Source organism: Nomascus leucogenys, chromosome 14, assembly GCF_006542625.1.
Source record: "Nomascus leucogenys isolate Asia chromosome 14, Asia_NLE_v1, whole genome shotgun sequence".
In the NCBI taxonomy this organism is placed as follows: domain Eukaryota; kingdom Metazoa; phylum Chordata; class Mammalia; order Primates; family Hylobatidae; genus Nomascus; species Nomascus leucogenys.
The window spans coordinates 78,007,764-78,027,908 of record NC_044394.1 but is presented as its reverse complement, the minus strand read 5'-3'; the positions used below and the strand labels follow the sequence as shown (position 1 = coordinate 78,027,908).

General features: G+C 44.4%; 1 protein-coding gene across 5 annotated transcripts in view; it reads left to right on the top strand.

Moving 5' to 3' along the window:
• NCK2 (NCK adaptor protein 2) overlaps positions 1–20,145 on the top strand; it is a 152,128-nt gene that overhangs the window by 105,488 nt on the left and 26,495 nt on the right. For 4 of the 5 annotated variants that reach the window (XM_030827358.1, XM_030827356.1, XM_030827357.1 and 1 more), the window contains one exon: positions 6,025–6,266. In XM_030827358.1, coding sequence (XP_030683218.1) covers positions 6,041–6,266 — 226 coding nt within the window. In that variant the 5' untranslated portion in view covers positions 6,025–6,040. The remainder of the gene's footprint in view (positions 1–6,024; positions 6,267–20,145) is intronic. The other variant, XM_030827360.1, reaches the window with a different exon arrangement.

Genomic DNA, 20,145 nt, shown 5'->3' with positions numbered 1-20,145 from the left:
ACAGTGAGCTGTGACTGCGCCACTGCACTCCAGCCTGGGTGGCACAGCGAGATGCCATCAGAAAGAAGTAAAGAAGGAGGGAGGGAAGACTCTGGCCTTCTCTGTGGCGGGATAAATTGGTTAGTGGAAAGGTGAATGAGGCAGGTGGATATTAACCTGGAATCATCAGTCTGCCTTCTCCTTCAGCTTCCCATAAAACCAGGTGGCTGAAGCCTAAATAGCCATTGTCAACACACAGTGGGGCCTCCTAGACAATAAGTAAGCGACCAGGTCGTCTCTGGTGCTAAATGCTCTAATGCTCTTCAGGAAGTCAGACAAGAGGGCTAGGAAAGTGACACTTTGATGGGTATCTCTGAAGCAGTACTGCTTGTTCATGGGCTTGAATCACAGGAGAGCAGACGCTGGGCCTGTCTTGCTCTGCAAGGAACCTGGTGCCTAGAAAACTCAGTAAATCCTAGTTAAATGAAGCAGAGATGGGTAGAAGATGGCCCCACCTGACACGTATGACATAAATATTCAGAGTATTCATTATGACTGTAGTTGCCATTCTTAAGTCTCTTAATGCTGGCACATCGGGCCTCAGGACTTTGTTTACAAGCTCCTCAATGAGGTATTACCCTGGGCTATTGAAGAGGCAGCTGGGCTAAGGTGGTAGTAAGGCCCATACCTATATAATGCTAAACCTTGCCCTCTAAAGCCCTTTGTATTCATGTTTCTCCTGATCATCAGAAGTATCTTCTGAGGCAAGTGGTGGTGTCCCATTTTACAGAAGAAACTGAAATCCAAGGGGAACATACAGATGCTTCAGCTAAGCTTGAATCTCAGATTCTTAACTCCTTCCTTCTGTAATATTTGGTTCAGCTTGATCCCCGTGACCTCCTTGGAAATATCTGTGACCATTTTTTAATGTTATAGGGACACTGGCTACTATCAGGAGTGTGTAACCCAGCAAGATAGAGTTAATAGGATTGTCTTTAGAAAGGGGTTAGTGAAAACTGTTGAGCCAAGAAAGTTTTTATACCTATCCTATTTGTTTTTAAACCCATTTCCATCCAAGACTTGAAAAAGCAGCTTAGCTCATGAGGTTCTGAGAGCTGTTTTTCCAGCATAACTTGGGGGTCTTGCTAAACTGTGTTTTAGAGTGGTCACATGACATACAAGACGTAATCTGGCTATATAATATCAAATTTGTAGCCCTTCTCTCTTTGGGCTAGACCTGAGTAATAAACTTAACTGGCTGCAGTAATGAAGCCAAAAATTAGGTTTCCTTGAACTGCTAAGCTAGAGAGAAAAACATGCATTGTTCTTTGGATCAGACTTCTATGATGGTCTTGCCTAGACTAAATCAGAATACCATCTCTGACTTAAAATTTCAGTAGTCAATTAGCTGGAATGCATTTTTTTTTCAGACTTTCTTCTGTTGAGGCTTTTTCATATTGGAAATTTGTCAGTTTGTATGTCTAATTTTATTGTAGAATAATGGTTCATCTGCAGTCTCTTTCCGTTCGAATCCATCCTGCACCATAGCAAATTACTCTTTTTTTTTTTTTTTTTTTTATGAGACGGAGTCTTGCTCTGTTGCCCAGGCTGGAGTGCAGTGGCGCGATCTCGGCTCACTGCAAGCTCCGCCTCCCGGGTTCACGCCATTCTCCTGCCTCAGTCTCTCCGAGTAGCTAGGACTACAGGCGCCCACCACCTCGCCTGGCTAATTTTTTTTTTTTTGTATTTTTAGTAGAGACGGGGTTTCACCGTGGTCTCGATCTCCTGACCTCGTGATCCGCCCGCCTCGGCCTCCCAAAGTGCTGGGATTACAAGCGTGAGCCACCGCGCCCGGCCAGCAAATTACTCTTAACTGAAAATACCACATGGCTGTTTTAAGAAACAGCGTCCGAGGAATGCAACCTCAACTCTCGGCCAACAGGACCCTCCAGATGGGCTTCCAGCCAGCCTTTCCAACCTGTGTTGGCAAAGAGAGAAAAGACCGAAGCCTGTGAGGATACAGGGTGGTGGGGCACTCTTCCTTCCCGCTTGTTTTGGGGTCTCTGAGGGCAGCAGCCCCGCCCGGCTGTGTAAATGAGGGAGCCATTGTTTTATTAGTGCATGACCATAACTCAGCTTCAGAACAAGAAACTGTAGGTGTGCCTCCTTCATTGAGGAGACCGGGCTCCAGCACAGAGCTGAGCTTTCTTTTCTTTTTTTTTTTTTTTTTTTTTTTTTTTCCCAGACGGCGTCTCGCTCTGTCGCCTAGGCTGCAGTGCAGTGGCGCGATCTCGGCTCACTGCAACCTCTGCCTCCCAGGTTCAAGCGATTCTCCTGCCTCAGCCTCCGGAGTAGCTGGGACTACAGGAGCGTGCCACCACCCCCGGCTACTTTTTTTGTAATATAGACAGGTTTCACCGTGTTAGCCAGGATGGTTTCCATCTCCTGACCTGATGAAGCGCCTGCCTGGGGCTCCCAAAGTGCTGGGATTATAGGCGTGAGCCACCGCACCCGGCCAGAGCTGGGATTTCTAAGGGTCTTGGGAAGTGTGGCTTCCAGTGCTCCAGGAGGTTCAGAAGCGGAAGCATTCAGGGATTGGTTAACCTTTAGCTACTGAGGCGTGATTACTCCAATGGAGCTGTCATTGATTGGCTGTCTTTCTGAAGCAGTCTCACTGCAGTGAGGCAGTTGTTGATTGGCTGGCCGTCCGGTGTGACTTAGTTGTTGATTGGTGGATTTCACTGGAGTGAAGTGGTCGTTTATTGGCTGGCCCTCTGATATGAGGTGGTGGTTAATTGGTGGGCGTCAGTGCAGTAGGTCAGCCGGACGTCGATTGACTGGTCTTCAGAAGCAGGTTCGGTTTTGTTTTATTTTGGTTTGGTTTGGTTTGGTTTAAATTGATGGGGGCTGTCATTGAGCCATTAAAATATGGTTAAACCCATTGCTATGGCTAACCAGTAGGCAGTCATTTCCTAGTTGTATGGAAACTTTTAATTTTCACGTGTCCTAGAATCTTAGAATTCTGAGTTGGAATAAGCCTATCAAAATGCAGACCACACGTCGGACGGTTGGGCGAGTCGGGGAGGGGGCGGTCCACAGGCCTGGGCTCAAATCCTGACTATCATTAAACAAGGCACTCAATCTCTGTGACACGGTCTCCTAAAGGATGACACCTCCCTGAAAGGTGGGTGTTTTCCCAAGATTAAACGCCTTGGCATGTGGCAGGTGCACATCACTGCTTAACATTTACTTCCCATTGCATTTCGCAGAGTTCAGGGTTGTGGCCCAGGGGAAGTTCTGTGGGGTGCTGTTTTGTGGCTCGGTTCTCTCACTTGGCCTTTCCCATCTAAGGCTCGGAAGAATTACATGGCAAGATGTAAAACTCCTTGGATGCTCAGGCCTCTTTCATAAAGATACTGATATAATTGGCTTTCAGTAGGGCTCAGGCAGTGGAATTTTTAAAGCTTCTGTATGATGTTCGGTGTGCATGAAAATAGATCCTGCCCAGCCAGCTCTTTACTTAACTGCCCTTCATGCAGTAGGAAATATTAATGAACAGCTTTGATTGGCGAGATCTTGACTGGTCTTAAGCGATGGGCTGCTCTTGTTAAAACCTTGTGGAAATTGTGTAATTAAGAAAGAAATGTGGTATTCAGATGGAGTATTCTCTGAATATTCCATTCCTGTTACTGCTATTGCTCTTCTTGTTACTTAAAAAAAGAAAATCTGCCTTTATGACTTTCAAAAGTCTAATCTGACATAAAGCTCAGGTTAGTGAGTTCTACATGGTATGCACTTGAGATTTTCTGGAAGTGGATAACAAAATTGTCTCCAGTTCTGATAGGAGCTTTATGTAAACTTTATCCTCTTGAATATTGTATATATTATGCAGAGGCTTTCCTCCTTCCCAAAAGGTTTGTTATCTTTAAATTTGGAAGTTAATTCATGAAAGAAACATGTATTATTTATAAAAAAAAAAATTTTAGCATCTAGTAGAAAATATGTTATTTAAAAATGGTATTTATGCTTCCATGGAGTCAATGTGCATAGGTCCCCTGTAATCCTAAAATCATCCCTGTACAATAATGAGAACATCTCTCTGTCAGGGAGGAAGGGGATTTTAGTCCTGAGTCTTTTCATCGTTCATTTCTCCCTAGTTTGGAAAAATGTCTAGTTAGTTTAAGGTCTGAATATTGAATTTTTCTGCTTGAAGAATATTGGTTCATCTTCTACCTAAGAAGTACAGAGTTGCTGAAATAGTTTATTTTATTTATTCAGCCACACTTTTGCTATTTATTACTTCCAAAATTGACTTTACTAGATATATAATACACACATCTATTTATTGTTGTTTTGATAAACTTTTCATTTTGGAAAAATGTTATGTTCACTTCTGATGTTGCACATTTTATAGATTTTAACAAATGTATAATGACAGGTGTCCACCATTATAGTATTGAACAGAGTAGTTTCACAGCCTTAAAAATCCTGTGCTTCACTCTTGCATCCCTCCCTTCCCTCTTGCCCCAGGCAAGCACTCATTTTCTTACTGTCTCCATAGATTTGTCTTTTCCATAATGTCATACCGTTTTAAAGAAAAAAGTTATTCATGACATTCGTTGAAGAACAGTAAGGCAGACTTTATTCAGAGGGACTACTACAGTAAGGTTTTGCAGTCAAGAAAGAGATTGGGTTTGACTCCTAATATTAAGACAACAAGGAAGACTGGGCATTTATAGGCAAGGAGCAAAATAAGGGAGTTGGTGGATGGAAAATTACTAAGAGGAAACATCAGGGGTGGAGGGTGGGGATTCTGGCTAAACTGACCGAACAGGATTCTTCTGAAGGCAGGACAGGGTGATCAGCTGTCACCTGGGGGATGGTAGAGGATGAGGAACCTGATCAGATGTTGAGGGTGGAGGATTCCAGCTAGAAGCACCTTAGCAGGAGAGTCTTGCAAAAATTGGGCAATGCAAAGATGGACACGGAAGTGCAAAAGTTGAGGCCTTAATGGGAAGAAGATTCAAAGGAATTTGGCTGAAGTTTGGTTAAGGATAAACTGTCAGAATCACAGTGTGTAGCCTTTTCAGATTGGCTTCTTTCACCTAGCAATATGCGTTTAAGGTTCCTCCATGTCTTTTCATAGCTTGATAGCTCATTTCTTTTTGGTACTGAATAATATTTCATTGTCTGGATATACCACAGTTTATGTATCCATAAAAGTTTATCAAAACAACAATAAATAGATGTGTGTATCCATAATCTGTGTCCTACTAAAGGACATTTTGCTTGCTTCCAAATTTGAGCAATTATGAATAAAGCTGCTACTGACGTCCCTGCACAGGTTTTTGTGTGAATGAAAGTTTTGGGGAATAATTTTATATTTATAACAAGTTTCCAATATAGTATAGAACATTCTCGCAAACCCTTTACCTGGTTTCTCGTTGTGTTAACATCTTATATGAATGCAGTAACATCTTACTGGTGTGTTGTCGAAACTAAGAGATTGACAATTATTTATTATTATTATTAGACTTTATTTTTATTTCACCAGTACTTCCCCTAATTTTCTGTTTCATGATCCAATCCAGGATACCACCTTGCATTAGTACAATGTTAATTGTGATTTGTAGGAGTAGTTTGGTTATGTTGATTTATTAAATATGTTTATAAGACACAGCATATCCTGAGAAAATGAGTGTAAACCTAACAGTTATCAGGAGGCAGTGTTACTTAATGAAATGGACTCATTTAATTATAATGTTACTTAGAATTTTTTTCAAGTTTGTTTTTGTTAGAGGGTCAGATTTCCCCATGTACAGCAAACAGTAACGTAAGATTTGTTTTATAAGGTTGCTGTTTCTAAACCAAATACTAAAGCTTGTTGAAAGAAGGTCATTTTAAAGTTGAGCATTTCAAGACCCAGGAGAAAACAGGTTGCAGAGTTGTAATAAAAGCTGTCAGTGCCTAATTTTTCAAGTTGGTGCAAAGGATGAAGTGTCTGGGTAGTTCTCTAATGAGCATCTCCAAATGTTTTGCTGGCAGAAGGACTCCATGAAAGATGACAGAAGAAGTTATTGTGATAGCCAAGTGGGACTACACCGCCCAGCAGGACCAGGAGCTGGACATCAAGAAGAACGAGCGGCTGTGGTTGCTGGACGACTCCAAGACGTGGTGGCGGGTGAGGAACGCAGCCAACAGGACGGGCTATGTGCCGTCCAACTACGTGGAGCGGAAGAACAGCCTGAAGAAGGGCTCCCTCGTGAAGAACCTGAAGGACACACTAGGTGAGTGTTTCACCCTCTGGAGAGAGGAAGCCTTGTGCATTTCAAGGGACACTGTTCATCTTTCTAGTTAGTTTGCTTTTTCAAAAAAAAAAAAAAAAAGTCTGTTTTAAATGTTAACATCTTCCTAGTTGTCTTTTTTAAAAATCTAAGAATTAAGAGATGAAGATGGAGAAAGAGGATGTTTGTCATTTCCTGGAGATTCTGGAGTTTGGGGTCCTGTGTATGGAGACACTTCTGTGTGCTTGGGACCCCTGCATAGGTATCTCCTTGTATCAAAACGTTAGAGGAGCCTGACTTGGAATTCTCACCTCTAAGTCTACCCAGCTCTGCCAGTGTCGTGACATGAAGTTCTTTCTCTCTTCTAAAATCCTGTCCATTTTGCCTACATGCCTAGAGCAGGGGACAGCCAAAGCACTTTTTCCCTCTCTGAAATGGATGCTACATCACACCACAGTCCTGAGTGCTGTTAGCTAAGAGGGCAGCTTTGTGACATCAGAGGCTGCTCCAGCCAAACTTCCAGGGTGGGGGCCTAGTTCAGCCATACTGTTGTCCCCCTGTGCCTCTTTTTTTTTTTTTTTTTTTTTTTTTTTTGAGACAGAGTCTCGCACTCTTGCCCAGGCTGGAGTGCAGTGGCACGATCTTGGCTCACTGCAAGCTCCGCCTCCCGGGTTCACGCCATTCTCCTGCCTCAACCTCCCGAGTAGCTGGGATTACAGGCACCCGCCACCACGTCTGGCTAATTTTTTTGTATTTTCAGTAGAGATGGGGTTTCACCGTGTTAGCCAGGATGGTCTCGATCTCCTGACCTTGTGATCCACCCTCCTCGGCCTCCCAAAGTGCTGGGATTACAGGCGTGAGCCACCACTCCCAGCTCCCCATGTGCCTCTTGTTTTCCCAGGTGTTGTCAGGATATGGGCAGTGCCCTCCTGGAGTTACACAAAGTTAACAGTATCCAGTCTTGCCTTTACATGCACACGGGACTGACTTACAGTATTTACTGCCTCAGATTACCTGAGAAAATAATTGCGAGGACTTTTTTGAAGAATGACTCATCTGAGCTGACATTTAAAACATTGTTGTTACCTTCTTATGAGTATGATGTTGTCTGTATCCAAGACTGCAGGTTATCACTTAAGGGCTTGCTAGTGAAATGAGTTAATATTATCACCTGTGTCACATTTACTTGGGGTTTTAAAAAAATTTCTAACAAGAGGATTTGTTTTCTTTTGGGGAATAGAGAATGAGGAATACATAGGAAAACTGAAAGTAAAATTATACACCAAATGTGGTGGGTGTTGCAAAATGTTCATCTTTTCTTTTCTGCCATCTTGAAAAGTCTAAACTCCCTCTGCAAAATCATTGAAAGCCTTCATGTATTAGGTAGTATTTTTGTGTATGGATTAGGTTCTTACCATGATTTGGAGAGATAAGTGAGACATGGAACTTTGTATGAACCATACCAGCTCACCGGCCATCATAGATTTTCAGTCTGATGGAGAAATTTCATTTTTGATTAGCAATATGCTCCTTCTCCACTGAGCTGCCTCCCTTTCATCTTTTCTTCCCCACATAAGCATGCCACTTGAAAGAAATACTGTTTTATGCTTATAATTCTTAATTAACTGTGGTTACCAAAAAAAGAGGGTAGCATGAATAGAGAAAAACTTGAAGGTTGTCCTGAGCTTTATTTTTCCAATTTCTACCTTTCACCAAAGTACCTTCTTTTTAGTGATGCTAAACATTGTTACATTGTTAACTTGTTGTGTGTCTTTTTTTTTTTTTTTTTTTTTGTATTTACAAGATTCTAGTAAAGCATGAAATGCTCAGAGACTTGCAGGAAGTAGAACAAGGCCAGGCTAGTTCTCTGGGTGACCTGGAAATTCCCTTGAAAACCTTGTCAGTTTTCTTCCTCAGTTTTCTAGAAGGAGAAAAGACAAAGCCACAAATTAAAACTATGAACCACATCTTCCGCCCAGCATGCTTAGTTTTCTCGTGAGCTGTGATCGGTTCAGCCAATGTGTGTACTTCCAGGCTCTCAGACTGAGCCAGCCGCCCATTCTGGAGCCGTCACTGGGCCCGCGCCCGTCCCCAACAGATGGCCATCCAGCCCTGCTGGAGTGCAGCGACTGCTCGAGTAGGCCAATCCCATTTTTGGAGGAAACAGATTGTTAGAAAGCTCTTCCTTAAATAGAATCAGATTTTTACATTTCTTTAACTTCCTTCCTTCCTTTGGCTCTTATTTTGCCCTCTAGGCCTGTGCTGAGTAGGTCGGATCCTCTTCTGTAGAGTGTCGGCTCTCCCATAGGCTTGGTCTCAGTTCAGGCAGGCAGTTCTTGGGAAACATTCCTGTTAAGCATTAGGTATTGTAAAAATACAAATAAAATGATGTTCTGAACCCCTGTATTGAGTATAGCGGTTGATCTTCATAGCCAAAAGTCCCTTGGGGATCAGTATCCCCGTCATGGGGGAGACATATCTCCATGGTTCATATATATTTTTTGTTTTGATCTCTTTATCATGCTCACCTGGAGGTTTTTGTTGGATAAAGGGATCTTGTTATCTCAGCATGAGTTTTCCCTTGCCCTACTGAGCTGCATCCAGTAGAAGAGGAGGCACCCCCTGACCAGGTCTCACCATCATGGAGTAACTTCTGTGCACTTCTGTGCAAAGCTTATAGTTGTGGCATTGCCAAGAAGGAAAGTGAGAATGCTTTCCATAGCCCCTCCTGCCTCTCATTAGTTGCGTTTTTGTTTGTGTGTGTTTTGTTTTTTGTTCTTTGTTTTTTGGGGTTTTTTTCTTTTTTTTTTTTTTTTTTTTTTTTTGCTGAAAAGATAGGAGCCAAAGTGTTCATGGCTTCCTATTATTGTTGGTGATGATAATTAAATAGGTATACCATCAGAATGACAGTATGACTTTAGGACAATTGTGCAGCCAGCAGAAATTATCCCTGCATGGGATAATTTTATTAGGCATGGAAACAGCATCAAAAGTACACCACGTGTATACTGACCACGGTTTTGTTTTTGTTTTTGTTTTTTGAGACAGGGCCTCACTCTCTTGCCTAGGCTGGAATGCAGTGGCACAATCCCTGCTTACTGTAGTATTAACCTCAGGTGATCCTCCCACCTTAGCCTCCTGAGTATCTGGGACTACAGGCATGCACCACTACACCCAGCTATTTTGTATTTTGCCATGTTGCCCAGGCTGATCCTTAACTCCTGAGATCAATCTAGTAACTACTCATGGCACCACCCACATTTGCCATTTTTACTGCTTTGGGAGTCCACCTAATTCATAAATCCATGGTAAGATTCCTCCCTGCTTTGGAATAAAATGGCACCAGCCTCCCCAGCAAAACCACAGTGTTGTCTGTTGCATCTCCAACTGTAGATTACCCTAACTCTGTGTAGTTCTCTCCTGCTTTCTTGTACTCATTTGCTGTCCCGAAGTCGGTAATAAACTTAATTTTGTCACATACAGCACTTTGTTAAGAGTAGCTTGAGGAAAGACGTGAGAACCTTTGACAAAAAGCTCTGTCATGAAAGTATTTACCTTTCTTTCTCTGCAATAATTTAAAATTGAATAAAGCAACCTGAGCTCTTATTTTCACATGGGCAAAACATTTGTATACCGGATCTCTTCTCATATTTAGCTTATGATCATGAATAGTCAGAACTTTGCCACAGATAACAGGGAACAATGATCAAGAACTGTTTCTGCTGGCAGAATCCAGTTGATGTTTTTGAAGGTCTCAGACTGCACAGCTCTGAGCTCAGTGGAGAGCGGTCCTGGGCTGAAGTCTGGCCTTAATACTGCAACTCCACTTAGAAAATTGTGCACACGAGGTGTTGTAAAAGCACTATGCTACGTCTTTTGAGATGGGGAAGCTGCTCCCAGGGAGGTATTTTTCAAAGATTTTCCCTCAAGCTACTGAAGAGCAGTTTTTTGTTACTACTTTATGACACCAGCTGGAGACTTGCAAACCCCAAAGGTTAATTCTCTTTTCGGTGGTTAACATAGGCTTAAGGGCTTACTCACATTACCCAAAAAGTTAGAGTTCCATTTACAACCTGATGATATCCTCAGGAGGGTTTGTTCATAGGTCCACCTGCCTGTGGCTCACCCTGCCACCCTACCTACCTGGGACTTCTGCATCCAGCGTCACCTGCCCCAGGGCTCACTCCTCAGCATTCCTCCCAACAGGACCACACCTAGGCCTAGAGTGGTTAGAAACTTGCATGATCAGCCCCAGAACTCCTACCTCTGTGATCCAACCCAGACCTGGGAGCACAGAGGCTACTGAGAGGGCTCCCTAATGCTAACTGTGAAATAGCCTTTGCACTGGTTTGAGCTGATGCTTTTGGATGGGGACAGGGTGGCTGGCACCCATGGGTGAAATTGACAGGGTTCTGAGAGGCATATCCATGCTAGGATCAACTTTGGAATTGAACTGATCAAAGTCACAAGGAGTACAGCTGTAGGATTGTTACGTAAGATCCAAAAGCAGTGAAAAGCAACACTTGGTATTAGAATTAAGATTACGGTACTCTGGAGGGAGGAAGGCAGAGCCTTAGTGAAGGTACAGGGGCTTCTGTCTTGGTGATCTGCCCTCGGGTCTGTGGGGCAGGCTTATGGGCACACCTGCCTTGTAGGAGTTTGCAAAGCTGACTGCTTATTTCTGTTGGTATTATGCTTTCGTTTTTAAGAAATTTATTTTAGAAAAATGTCAGTTCAAAACAACGATCAGGGCTGGGCACGATGGTTTATGCCTGTAATCCCAGTGCTTTGGGAGGCTGAGGTAGAAGGATCAGTTGAGGCCACGAATTTGAGACCAGCCTGGGGAACATAGCAAGGCTTCATCTCTACAAAAATTTTTTTAAAAAAAATAGAGCATGGTGTCATATGCCTGTGGTCCCAGCTACTCAAGAGGCTCAGTTGGGAGGACTGCTTGAGTCCAGAAGTTGGAGGCTGCAGTGAACAGTGATTGCAACACTGCACTCCAGCCTGGGCCACAGAGTGAGACCCTGTCTCAAAAAATGAACCATAAAAAAAAACAAAAACAACCATCAGAACAAAATGTCAGAACTTTTAGAGTTCCTGCATCCACAAGGGGACCCTACCCACCAAGTGTCAGCCTCCGTCCCAGAGGTCAGGATGGACAGAGTCCCTGCTCTGGCGGAGTGTGTTATGTTCCACACAGGCTCAGGGACCTGCTAAGCCGTAGGCATCTCAGAATGAGGAGGGGCGTCGCATTGCTGGAGTGAAGTTCGCAGAGGGGCATGGAGGATGAGTGAGCATGTCGTCAGAACCGCATGGGGAGGCCTTCCTGGGCTGTGCACAGGACTCAAGCATCTCCACCGGGTGATCACAAACAGTTGAAGATTTGAGCAGGGGCGTCCCATGTTCCTCTGCAGAGCTGGGGAGGAATTGGGGATGAAGAAACATGGAAAGCTCAGAGAGGAGAACACACTGATCCATAGAGAGCCGTGGATGCCCGCGGCGCTGTAATGGAGATGGAGGAGTGTAGATCCATGCCCTGCCGGCCTGTGCATTTACCAGGATTGCCTCTCATGCCTGGATTTACCATTCCTTGCTACTGCAACTTGTGGGGCACATGAGATGGGGAATTTTCTCTCCACTTCTGCCAAGTTTCCACTCAGTGAAGCCGTGGATGGTGCCCCAAGGGCACTATTGCTACACTGGAGGAACCCAAGGATTGTGGATCCCGAAAGAAGGGACTTGGGGCAGGTGGCTTAGGAGAGTCAAACCTGGTGTGGTAACCCTCCAGGCAGCAGTGAAGGTAACAATGTTTATGGAAAACTATCAACCATTTTCTAAATTGAGTTCTTGTGAAAGTAAAGTATAGATATGCCTTTGCTAGGGAGAAGAGAGCAATTTGAATTGCATTCTTCAGTTACTTTTTACACCTTTATGGAGTCTGATTTTAGATTTTAAGTGGACTAACAAATTCCTCATTATGTAAAAAATAAATGTCTGCCTGGTTTTAACAATAGATGCCTTTACAACATTTTTAAAGCACAAAGATCACGCACGATCTTTAAAAACACTGTATACAGATGTCACATGTCTTGTGAAAGGAAGTCTGGCTCGTGCACCAGGTTCTGACCACCTCTCTATGGGGAAGCATGCCCACATTAGGTGCTGTGTGCTGGATGCAGGAGCCAAGTCACTTTACTTCTGGTATAGCTACCTGCTGAAAGTGATAGTGGCTGTTGGTGCCGTTGAGGGTTTTCTCTCTCTTTTTTTTTTTTTTTTTTTTTTTGAGACGGAGTCTCGCTCTGTCACCTAGGCCGGAGTGCAGTGGCATAACCTTGGCTGACTGCAGCCTCCACCACCCAGGTTCAAGTGATTCTCCTGCTTCAGGCTCCCGAGTAGCTGGGACTACAGGTGTGTATCACCACACCCGGCTAATTTTTGTATTTTTAGTACAGATTGGGTTTTACCATGTTGGCCAGGCTGGTCTCGAACTCCTGACCTCAAATAATCCACCTCCCTCGGCCTCCCAAAGTCCTGGGATTACAGGCATGAGCCACCGCACCCGGCCAGTTTCTCTCATTTTAAAGCACACCAAGTCTTACCACAAGAATCATGCTCAGCAATTTATGTTAAGATCAGACTAGCCTGGAATTCTTTCCTCCCTCCCTCCCTCCCTCCTGCCTGTTCCCCCCTTCCCTTTCTTCCACCTGCATAATGGCTATAAGAAGTAGCAGGCAGGGATCAGGGTATCGGGCTATAAACTGGAACCAGAGAAGGCAGCTCTGCCCCCTGGGTAACTAAAGGCCCTTTAGTTAGGGTTAGCCTGCATAAATACATGTAATGAGAGCAGCAACAGCTTGCAATTTATACAGCATTTTGCAATTTACCAAGCGGCTTACACTTACATGCATTTTTTTATATCAGTAGTGAAGACTCTGGAATTATGTCTAGGAAGAATTAGAGGGCTTCAGACTAGTGGGAAGGGGGTCGGTCTTGAGCCTGTGCTTCATGCTAAGCATGCTGATTTTACTTAGATCAAAAGACCCAGGTCAGCAGAGTAGTCAAGCAAGGTGTTTTTGGTTACATGGTACATAAATTTATGAAAATGTCCAGTTCATATGAAAATATATAATAGCACCCCAGGCCAGCCTCAGTAGTGTTACTAATCACAGATGAAAAAATTAAGCCTGAGAACACAGCAGTCACAGGTACAAGACCCAGAGGGGACTTCAGATCTAATCTGAATATTTTTCCTATACCAAATTGACTATCTGGATTTAGTGGTAGGCTGCTTTGTACATTTGGGGGGACTCTGTCCCAGAGTCAGAATTATACCAACTTCTTTGTTTTAGAAATGAGAAACCTCAGGACTAACTATCAAGCCTTGAAGGGGTTCAAGGGTTAGATGATAATCTTGTATTGATATAAATTAACTGGTTTTGATGAATGCCCTTATTTGTGGAAATACACATAAAGTATTCGGGTAATGGAACATCGTCTTGGCAGCTTAGTCTCAAATGGCTTGAGGAAAATAATGTTTTTTGCGCCGCTTTTGTAATTTTCCTGTGCACTAAAACAAGTAGACATATCAGCAGTGGTTTAGAGACTACCCTAGGCCGTAAAGGTAGCTGGTAGTCCGGAGACTTGGGCTCCCCTGCTGTGACTGGGCAGTGCCCTAAGTTCGGCATAAGACTTTAAGAGGCCAGAAAGTATCATCGAGTATTTGCTGCAGTTGGACTTAGAACATGAGAATAACACCAGATGTCAGCGTGCCCACCTGATGCTTCACAGAATGGTTCTAACAGTACCTGATTCAGAACTTCCTCTAGTTATTCATCAAGCTTCTCTCCATATCCGCAGCATGCAAGTGAAAACCATCTCTGCTTCTTGCTGGGTCACCCCAGGCTGTTTGGAGCTCCTAGGCTCACAGCCTCTGTGATTGCTGGGAAATTGGAAATTCTCATTTCGGCATTATAGGATTGTGGGTCTGTCATCGTGATTATAAATATTTTCACAGGTCTCAACAAGGGCGGAGCTGTTCATCTCTGAAATGAAATGTGGGTAACAAATGCAGCTGCCTGGTTCTCTTGGAAGCCGAGTCTAAGCTTCAGTTGTCCCTTTCTCTATCCCTTGGAAATCCTGTCTGAGCCACTGCATTCTCTGCTGTGAGTGACCTTTGAGAACAGTAACCAAAGGCTTTGAAATAGGGATGCAGACATGATGCAGCAACCCCAACAGTGTAATAGGGTATGTTCCGATCAGAAGGGGGAGCCTGGTCAGATGTTATTTCATCTGGTCGGGATGTGAAGGAAGGATAAGGCTTAGTCCCTGACTTTCTGAAGCTTGTATTCATAATATAATTGGGAAAATAATACTGGCACAAGATGGACAGTCCTCATTCAAACAATAGCACTGTCCCTTCCTGTCCCATGGGAAACCAGGGCTGAGTTATGCAGCCCAGGCACCTGTGCTTTCGGAGAGCGTGTAGCTTCTTGGGCAGGAGGGAGGATTCTGGAGTCTTCGATCACCTGCATTCAAATCCAGGCTTTGCCACCTACTACTCTTAATCGTTGAGTGACTTTGAACAAGCCATTGAATCTTCTGAGCCTCAGTTGCGTCGTCTGTATAACGGGATATGTGACTGCTTGTCTCATAAAGTTTTTGAGAACTGAAGTCATTCATATGAAGAATACTCTGAGCTGGATTGAGACTTGGCGACGGGAGGTGGGGTCTCACTTGAGGGATGGAGAGTGCAAGTGAGGATGTGTAGACGGAAACCCATAGGTATGGGAGGGCCATCGGCGAGCCAGCCAGACTGGGGTGAGCAAGAGGGCTGGGGCAGCCTCTGGGGTGAGGCATGCCACACCGTAAAGGCCCTGGGTGTGAAAAAAGAACCCTCGGAGGTTTCCACGGGGCTTAAGGGGGAGATGAGTGTTGGGGTGTCCGGCAGGGGTCCTGATCCTTGTCTTCAGGACATGACTGGAAGGGCCTGAGCCTGGCGGTGGGAGGTGGGGGACGAGGCCTGAGAGCGACCCAGGGTGACATCCCAAGCCCTGAGCTTAGCTATGGGGATGGAGGACAAAAGAGAAGAGGAAGATTTTGAAGGAAAACCCCTAGGACTCTGTTGACTGGATGGGGAACACCTCGGAGAAGTGTTAGAATGACTCAAGAGTTTCCAGCCTGAAGGACCAACAGAGTGACCCAGAGAGTGGGGGAAGTAAGAGGAGACTGAGCCAAGGTGCCTAGTGGAGTCTGAGGTTAGGGTGGGACGTCAATAGGATACAGAGAAGGCTGCAGGTGTGAATCTCAGGCTTGGGAGATACACAGTTGTCCTTATGACATACTTCTTTATGTCAGTGAATTTTCGTTTTCAGATGTGTAAAGATACTGTAATCCAGGGCCTACCTTGGAGAGCTGTCACTTCTGCGGCAGCTGATTAGGTACCTCAGCTAGGCATTCAATCTCTTTCATGTTAAGGACTGGACCTGGCCTTCTCTCTTTTGGATTCTTCTTTGTCCCTTTCACACACGAGTTTGGCCCTCCGAACCCATGGGAAAGATCTGTAACCTCTAGCTCGCATGTGCATGTACACACACACACACAGACACACACACACACACAACACACACACACACACACACACACACACACACACGTTCCCTGCAAATGGATGACTTTAGATGCAGTTAACACCATTCAAATAATACTAGAAAGAATAACACTGGAATAATGCCATACAAATAACACGAGTACCTTCACACTAAAAAGCGGTCACCAGAGCCCTCCCCAGCAGGAGGCCTCGTTGTAGCTGGTGTCAGGGCCGCAGGCCCCCCCAGCCAGCATTAGTGCTCCCTGCCCTCCCTGCTGAGGAGTATGTGGCTCCCACCCTGAAGCCAAACAGAAAGCTCATGCAGCAGAAAAGCCTAAACCAAGTCCCCCAAACTAATCTCCTGTATTTTCCCAGCGAATGGGTCGTGATAATTATTTCTCCTCGAGTGCCCAAAGTGTGCTAGGTACCTGCTAGGTGCCTAAATATGTTTTTGTTTCATCTTCACAGTAAGCCTACTAGGGAAATCATACTAGCCTCATTTTGCATGTGGAAAAACTGATACTCAGAAGTTAAGTGAGGTGCCCAAGAATACACAGTACATGCCAGGACTGACACTTGAGCCCAGTGTGGCCTGACTCCACCTCTTGTGATTGCTGTTCAGTCTCAGGAACTGGGGGTGCTGATTGGTGTGGGAGGGAGATGCAGTTCCTGCTAGGCATCAATACTGGTGACTCCCACCCACACGACTGTTGAGGTTATTTGCTGCCCTTGCACTAGCCCCCAAAATGCTAAGGGAGCAGCTTCCCAGTTCTCCCTGGCCCCGAGGGATTCACGTCTTTGTAACTTTTCCTGGTTCCTTAATGTTGAGGTGAGCAAGAGCCATTAATCAAAATAACTGAGAAGCTGAGTGTCATAGGAGTATACTCCTTTTCCATAATTGAGTTTAATCTGGGAGCAGTTTTGTCAGCACACATGTGCCGCTGCCACATGAGTCATCTTCAGCCATCTTTGTCATCAGTTTCTTTGTATGGCATAGTTTTCTGCAAACAGATATTCCTTAGAATCGTAATCTCTGAAATGCCTGAGTTTTATAAAACTATTAATCAGTTGTCTTCACTCTTAAAGACAGGGATATTATTATTATTATTATTATTACTTTTTTTTTTTTTTTTGAGACAGAGTTTCATTCTTGTTGCCCAGGCTGAAGCGCAATGGCAATATCTCAGTTCACCGCAACCTCCACCTACCAGGTTCAAGCAATTCTCTGCCTCAGCTTCCCGAGTAGCTGGGATTACAGGCATGCGCCACCACACCCGGTTGATTTTTGTATTTTTAGTAGAGACAAGGTTTCTCCATGTTGGCCAGGCTGGTCTCGAACTCCTGACCTCAGGTGATCCACCCACCTTGGCCTCCCAAAGTTCTGGGATTATAGGCATGAGCCACCGTGCCCAACCAGGATATTATTTTTAAAATTTGGAAACTATAGAAAAGCATAAAAGAGAAAAGCAAATGCTCCGTGATCTCATCACTCACAAGTAATCACAGTTAACATTATGTCTCTTTTCCCAGTGTTAATATAAGTATATAATCAAGATCCTGTTACACAGATGACTTCTTGCTGTTGTCAGTACTAGCTGTCACAGTGCAGTTCATCTGTAACAGCGGTCCCCAACCTTTTTGGCACCAGGAACTGGTTTTGTGGAAGACAATTTTTCCACGGATGGTGGCAGGAAGTGGGGGGGGATGGTTTCAGGATGAAACTCTTCCACCTCAGATCATCAGCATTAGATAGATGCTCAAAAGGAGCTCATAGCCTAGATCCCTCACAGGCGTAGTTCACAATAGAGTTTGCGCTCCTGTGAGAATCTAATGCTGCACCGCCTGACAGGAGGCAGAGCTCTGGTGGTAATGCTCGTCAGCCCACTGCCCACCTCCTGCCGTGCAGCCCGTTCCTAACAGGCCACAGAGGTATTGGTCTGCGGCCTGGAGGGTTGGAGACCCCTGGTCTAGAGAACATCAGGCTTTTCCTACAGGGTACTTGGTCCTGACACAGGCTGGAAATGAGATGTACCCAGTAATTTTTGGTATATATGCTTCCTGGGTGTTGAGTGGTTGGTATGCTTAGTGTGGCTTATATATTCTGTGAGTCATGTAAAAGGAGAAGCTGATTCTTTATGGTGCATTTGTCTTAGAAGTAGTTTGTTTTTCTGAGTTGAATGTTCTTCAGGAATGAGAAAATTCCTGTTAATCATCCTACATACCATTCAGACATGCTTTCTAAACTAAGCCACTCTCCAAGGAACCACTTTTTCCTTTCAAATCAGTACAGAGCCAAACTGTTCCCCTTAAAATGTTTGTACGTAACATAAGGGGAAAAAAGTTAAGCTATCTTAATTATATTTTAAATGTTCTGCTTCTCCAACAAATTGTTTATCGTCTCTTTATCACGCTAAGACGGACTCTGTGGGTTCTCAGAGATGCATTTAACACTTTACGTTTACTTTTCATGTGTCTGTTGTATAATTTACCATTGTATGAACATGAATTAAATATAATGTATCAGAATTTAGAATTCATTAAAATTCTGTCTTACAAGATTGTTCATAATAGGAAGGGCCCACATAACATGGAATCTTCGGCAGTAGTTGTGGTGCCAGACACCCCAAAATAAATGTGGGTTTGTTTTTGTGTATGTTTAGCTTCCAAGTATTTAGAACCAAAAATGTAAAACAAATCACAACAGATTAGTGGGAGGATACTTCGAGAGAAAATAGACACGATTTGTCTAAAGAGATTTCTAATGGGGGACAAGGCAGGAGAGACCCTGGGAAGTGAGGATGGGGTCCATACCCTTGGAATACTAAGGAGAATCAGGTGTGGAGTTCACAGTGGGGTGTGTGGAATTCACATTGCTGTGTGCACTTGGTTGGGTGAGAGCCGGTCATGTCCTGGTGAAAGGCAAAACATTAGGCAGAGCATTTCCCAGGAACTGGCATCTTGGTTGCTTCTTATTAAAATGATCTCACCCTGCTTCAGCTTCCTAAATATCACCCCTTCCTAATTAATTACTTGAGTTACTCAAGCGGGAGTCTTAAGTTTACGAATAAAGAAACGTGAACCAAATATGTCAGGGAATTGAAGAACAATCTTCCTAGCATGTTTCTGTCTGCATTTACCCATACGGTGTGCTCTCTTTTTTAGGTGCTATCCGTATGTCCAAAATGTTCCTTTGCTCTATTCCATTTTAGTGTCTGTTTCCTGGAAGCAGGTATGAGGCTACTGAGAGAGCGCTCGTTTACTGGCTTGATGTGTGAAGCTGCCTGCCTGCAAGCAGGTGGGCATCTGTAGGGCTCCTGCATGGCCCACGTGCTGCCTCGGTGTAACCGATGGACCTTGGCAAGTATGGGTGGAGTTGGGTGTATTTCTCCACATTAGCCTGCATTGACTCATGTCAGTTTTTGCCCAGAAGTCTGTCCCTATGAGCAGCTCCTCCAGGCTGATGTGGGTTTTTCTTTACAACTTCCCCTTCCATTTGGGAATTCACAGATTTTGTGCATGCACTCAGGTTTTCCTCAGTGACCCCCACAGCTGTGAGAGCCACCCAGAGGGCAACTGTTCGTAAGTTAAAGGCTGGAATGGCCTGTGTTTCTTCCTGGAAGCAGGCCGTGCTGAGGCAGCTGTTTATGGGAAATCTTGCTTGGTTTTGTGTTTTTGTTTTTTTAAGGAACATAGTTGTTGATTGTCTGATTTGTGAAATTTACAAGTGGGTGTTTGTAAAGTAGAGATGAATTAGTGGTAAACATGCAGTTTGTTCTAATGCTGCTAATTGAAGTTGACTAAATCTGTAATGTTTAACCGGGTATGCTAAGAAACTTCATTCAGCAATGACAAAGGTTGGCTGTGTGGTGTCCAAAAGGACCACTTGATCCCCTTGTGGTTCTTCTGTGGGTTTTCTTTTTTCTTCTTCAAAGCCTACTATACACAGTTATGTTTAAAAAGTGAAGTTAATAGTTTGCACTATCTGTAGAATTCTGGAAAGGTAATAGCCTGGCCCAGCGCTTTTCTACAAAAATGAAGCAGTTGAGGCCCAGGCCAGCCGAGCGACTTGGCCAGGGCTGTGGGTCTGCCTCACAGCAAGGCCAGGAGTGGACCCCTCGCAGCCCAGGTTTGGAGGCTGGAGCCCAGTTCCATCAAGGCCCTTCTCCAAAGCACAGAACAGGTGGACCGCACCTAGGCGCTCCAGAGCAGTTATGTCTCAGTAACCCTTGTTCGTCCAAAGCAGCGTACGATCCAGCCCTGCTGCCCACCCTTACCTGGGAAACAGGGCTCCTC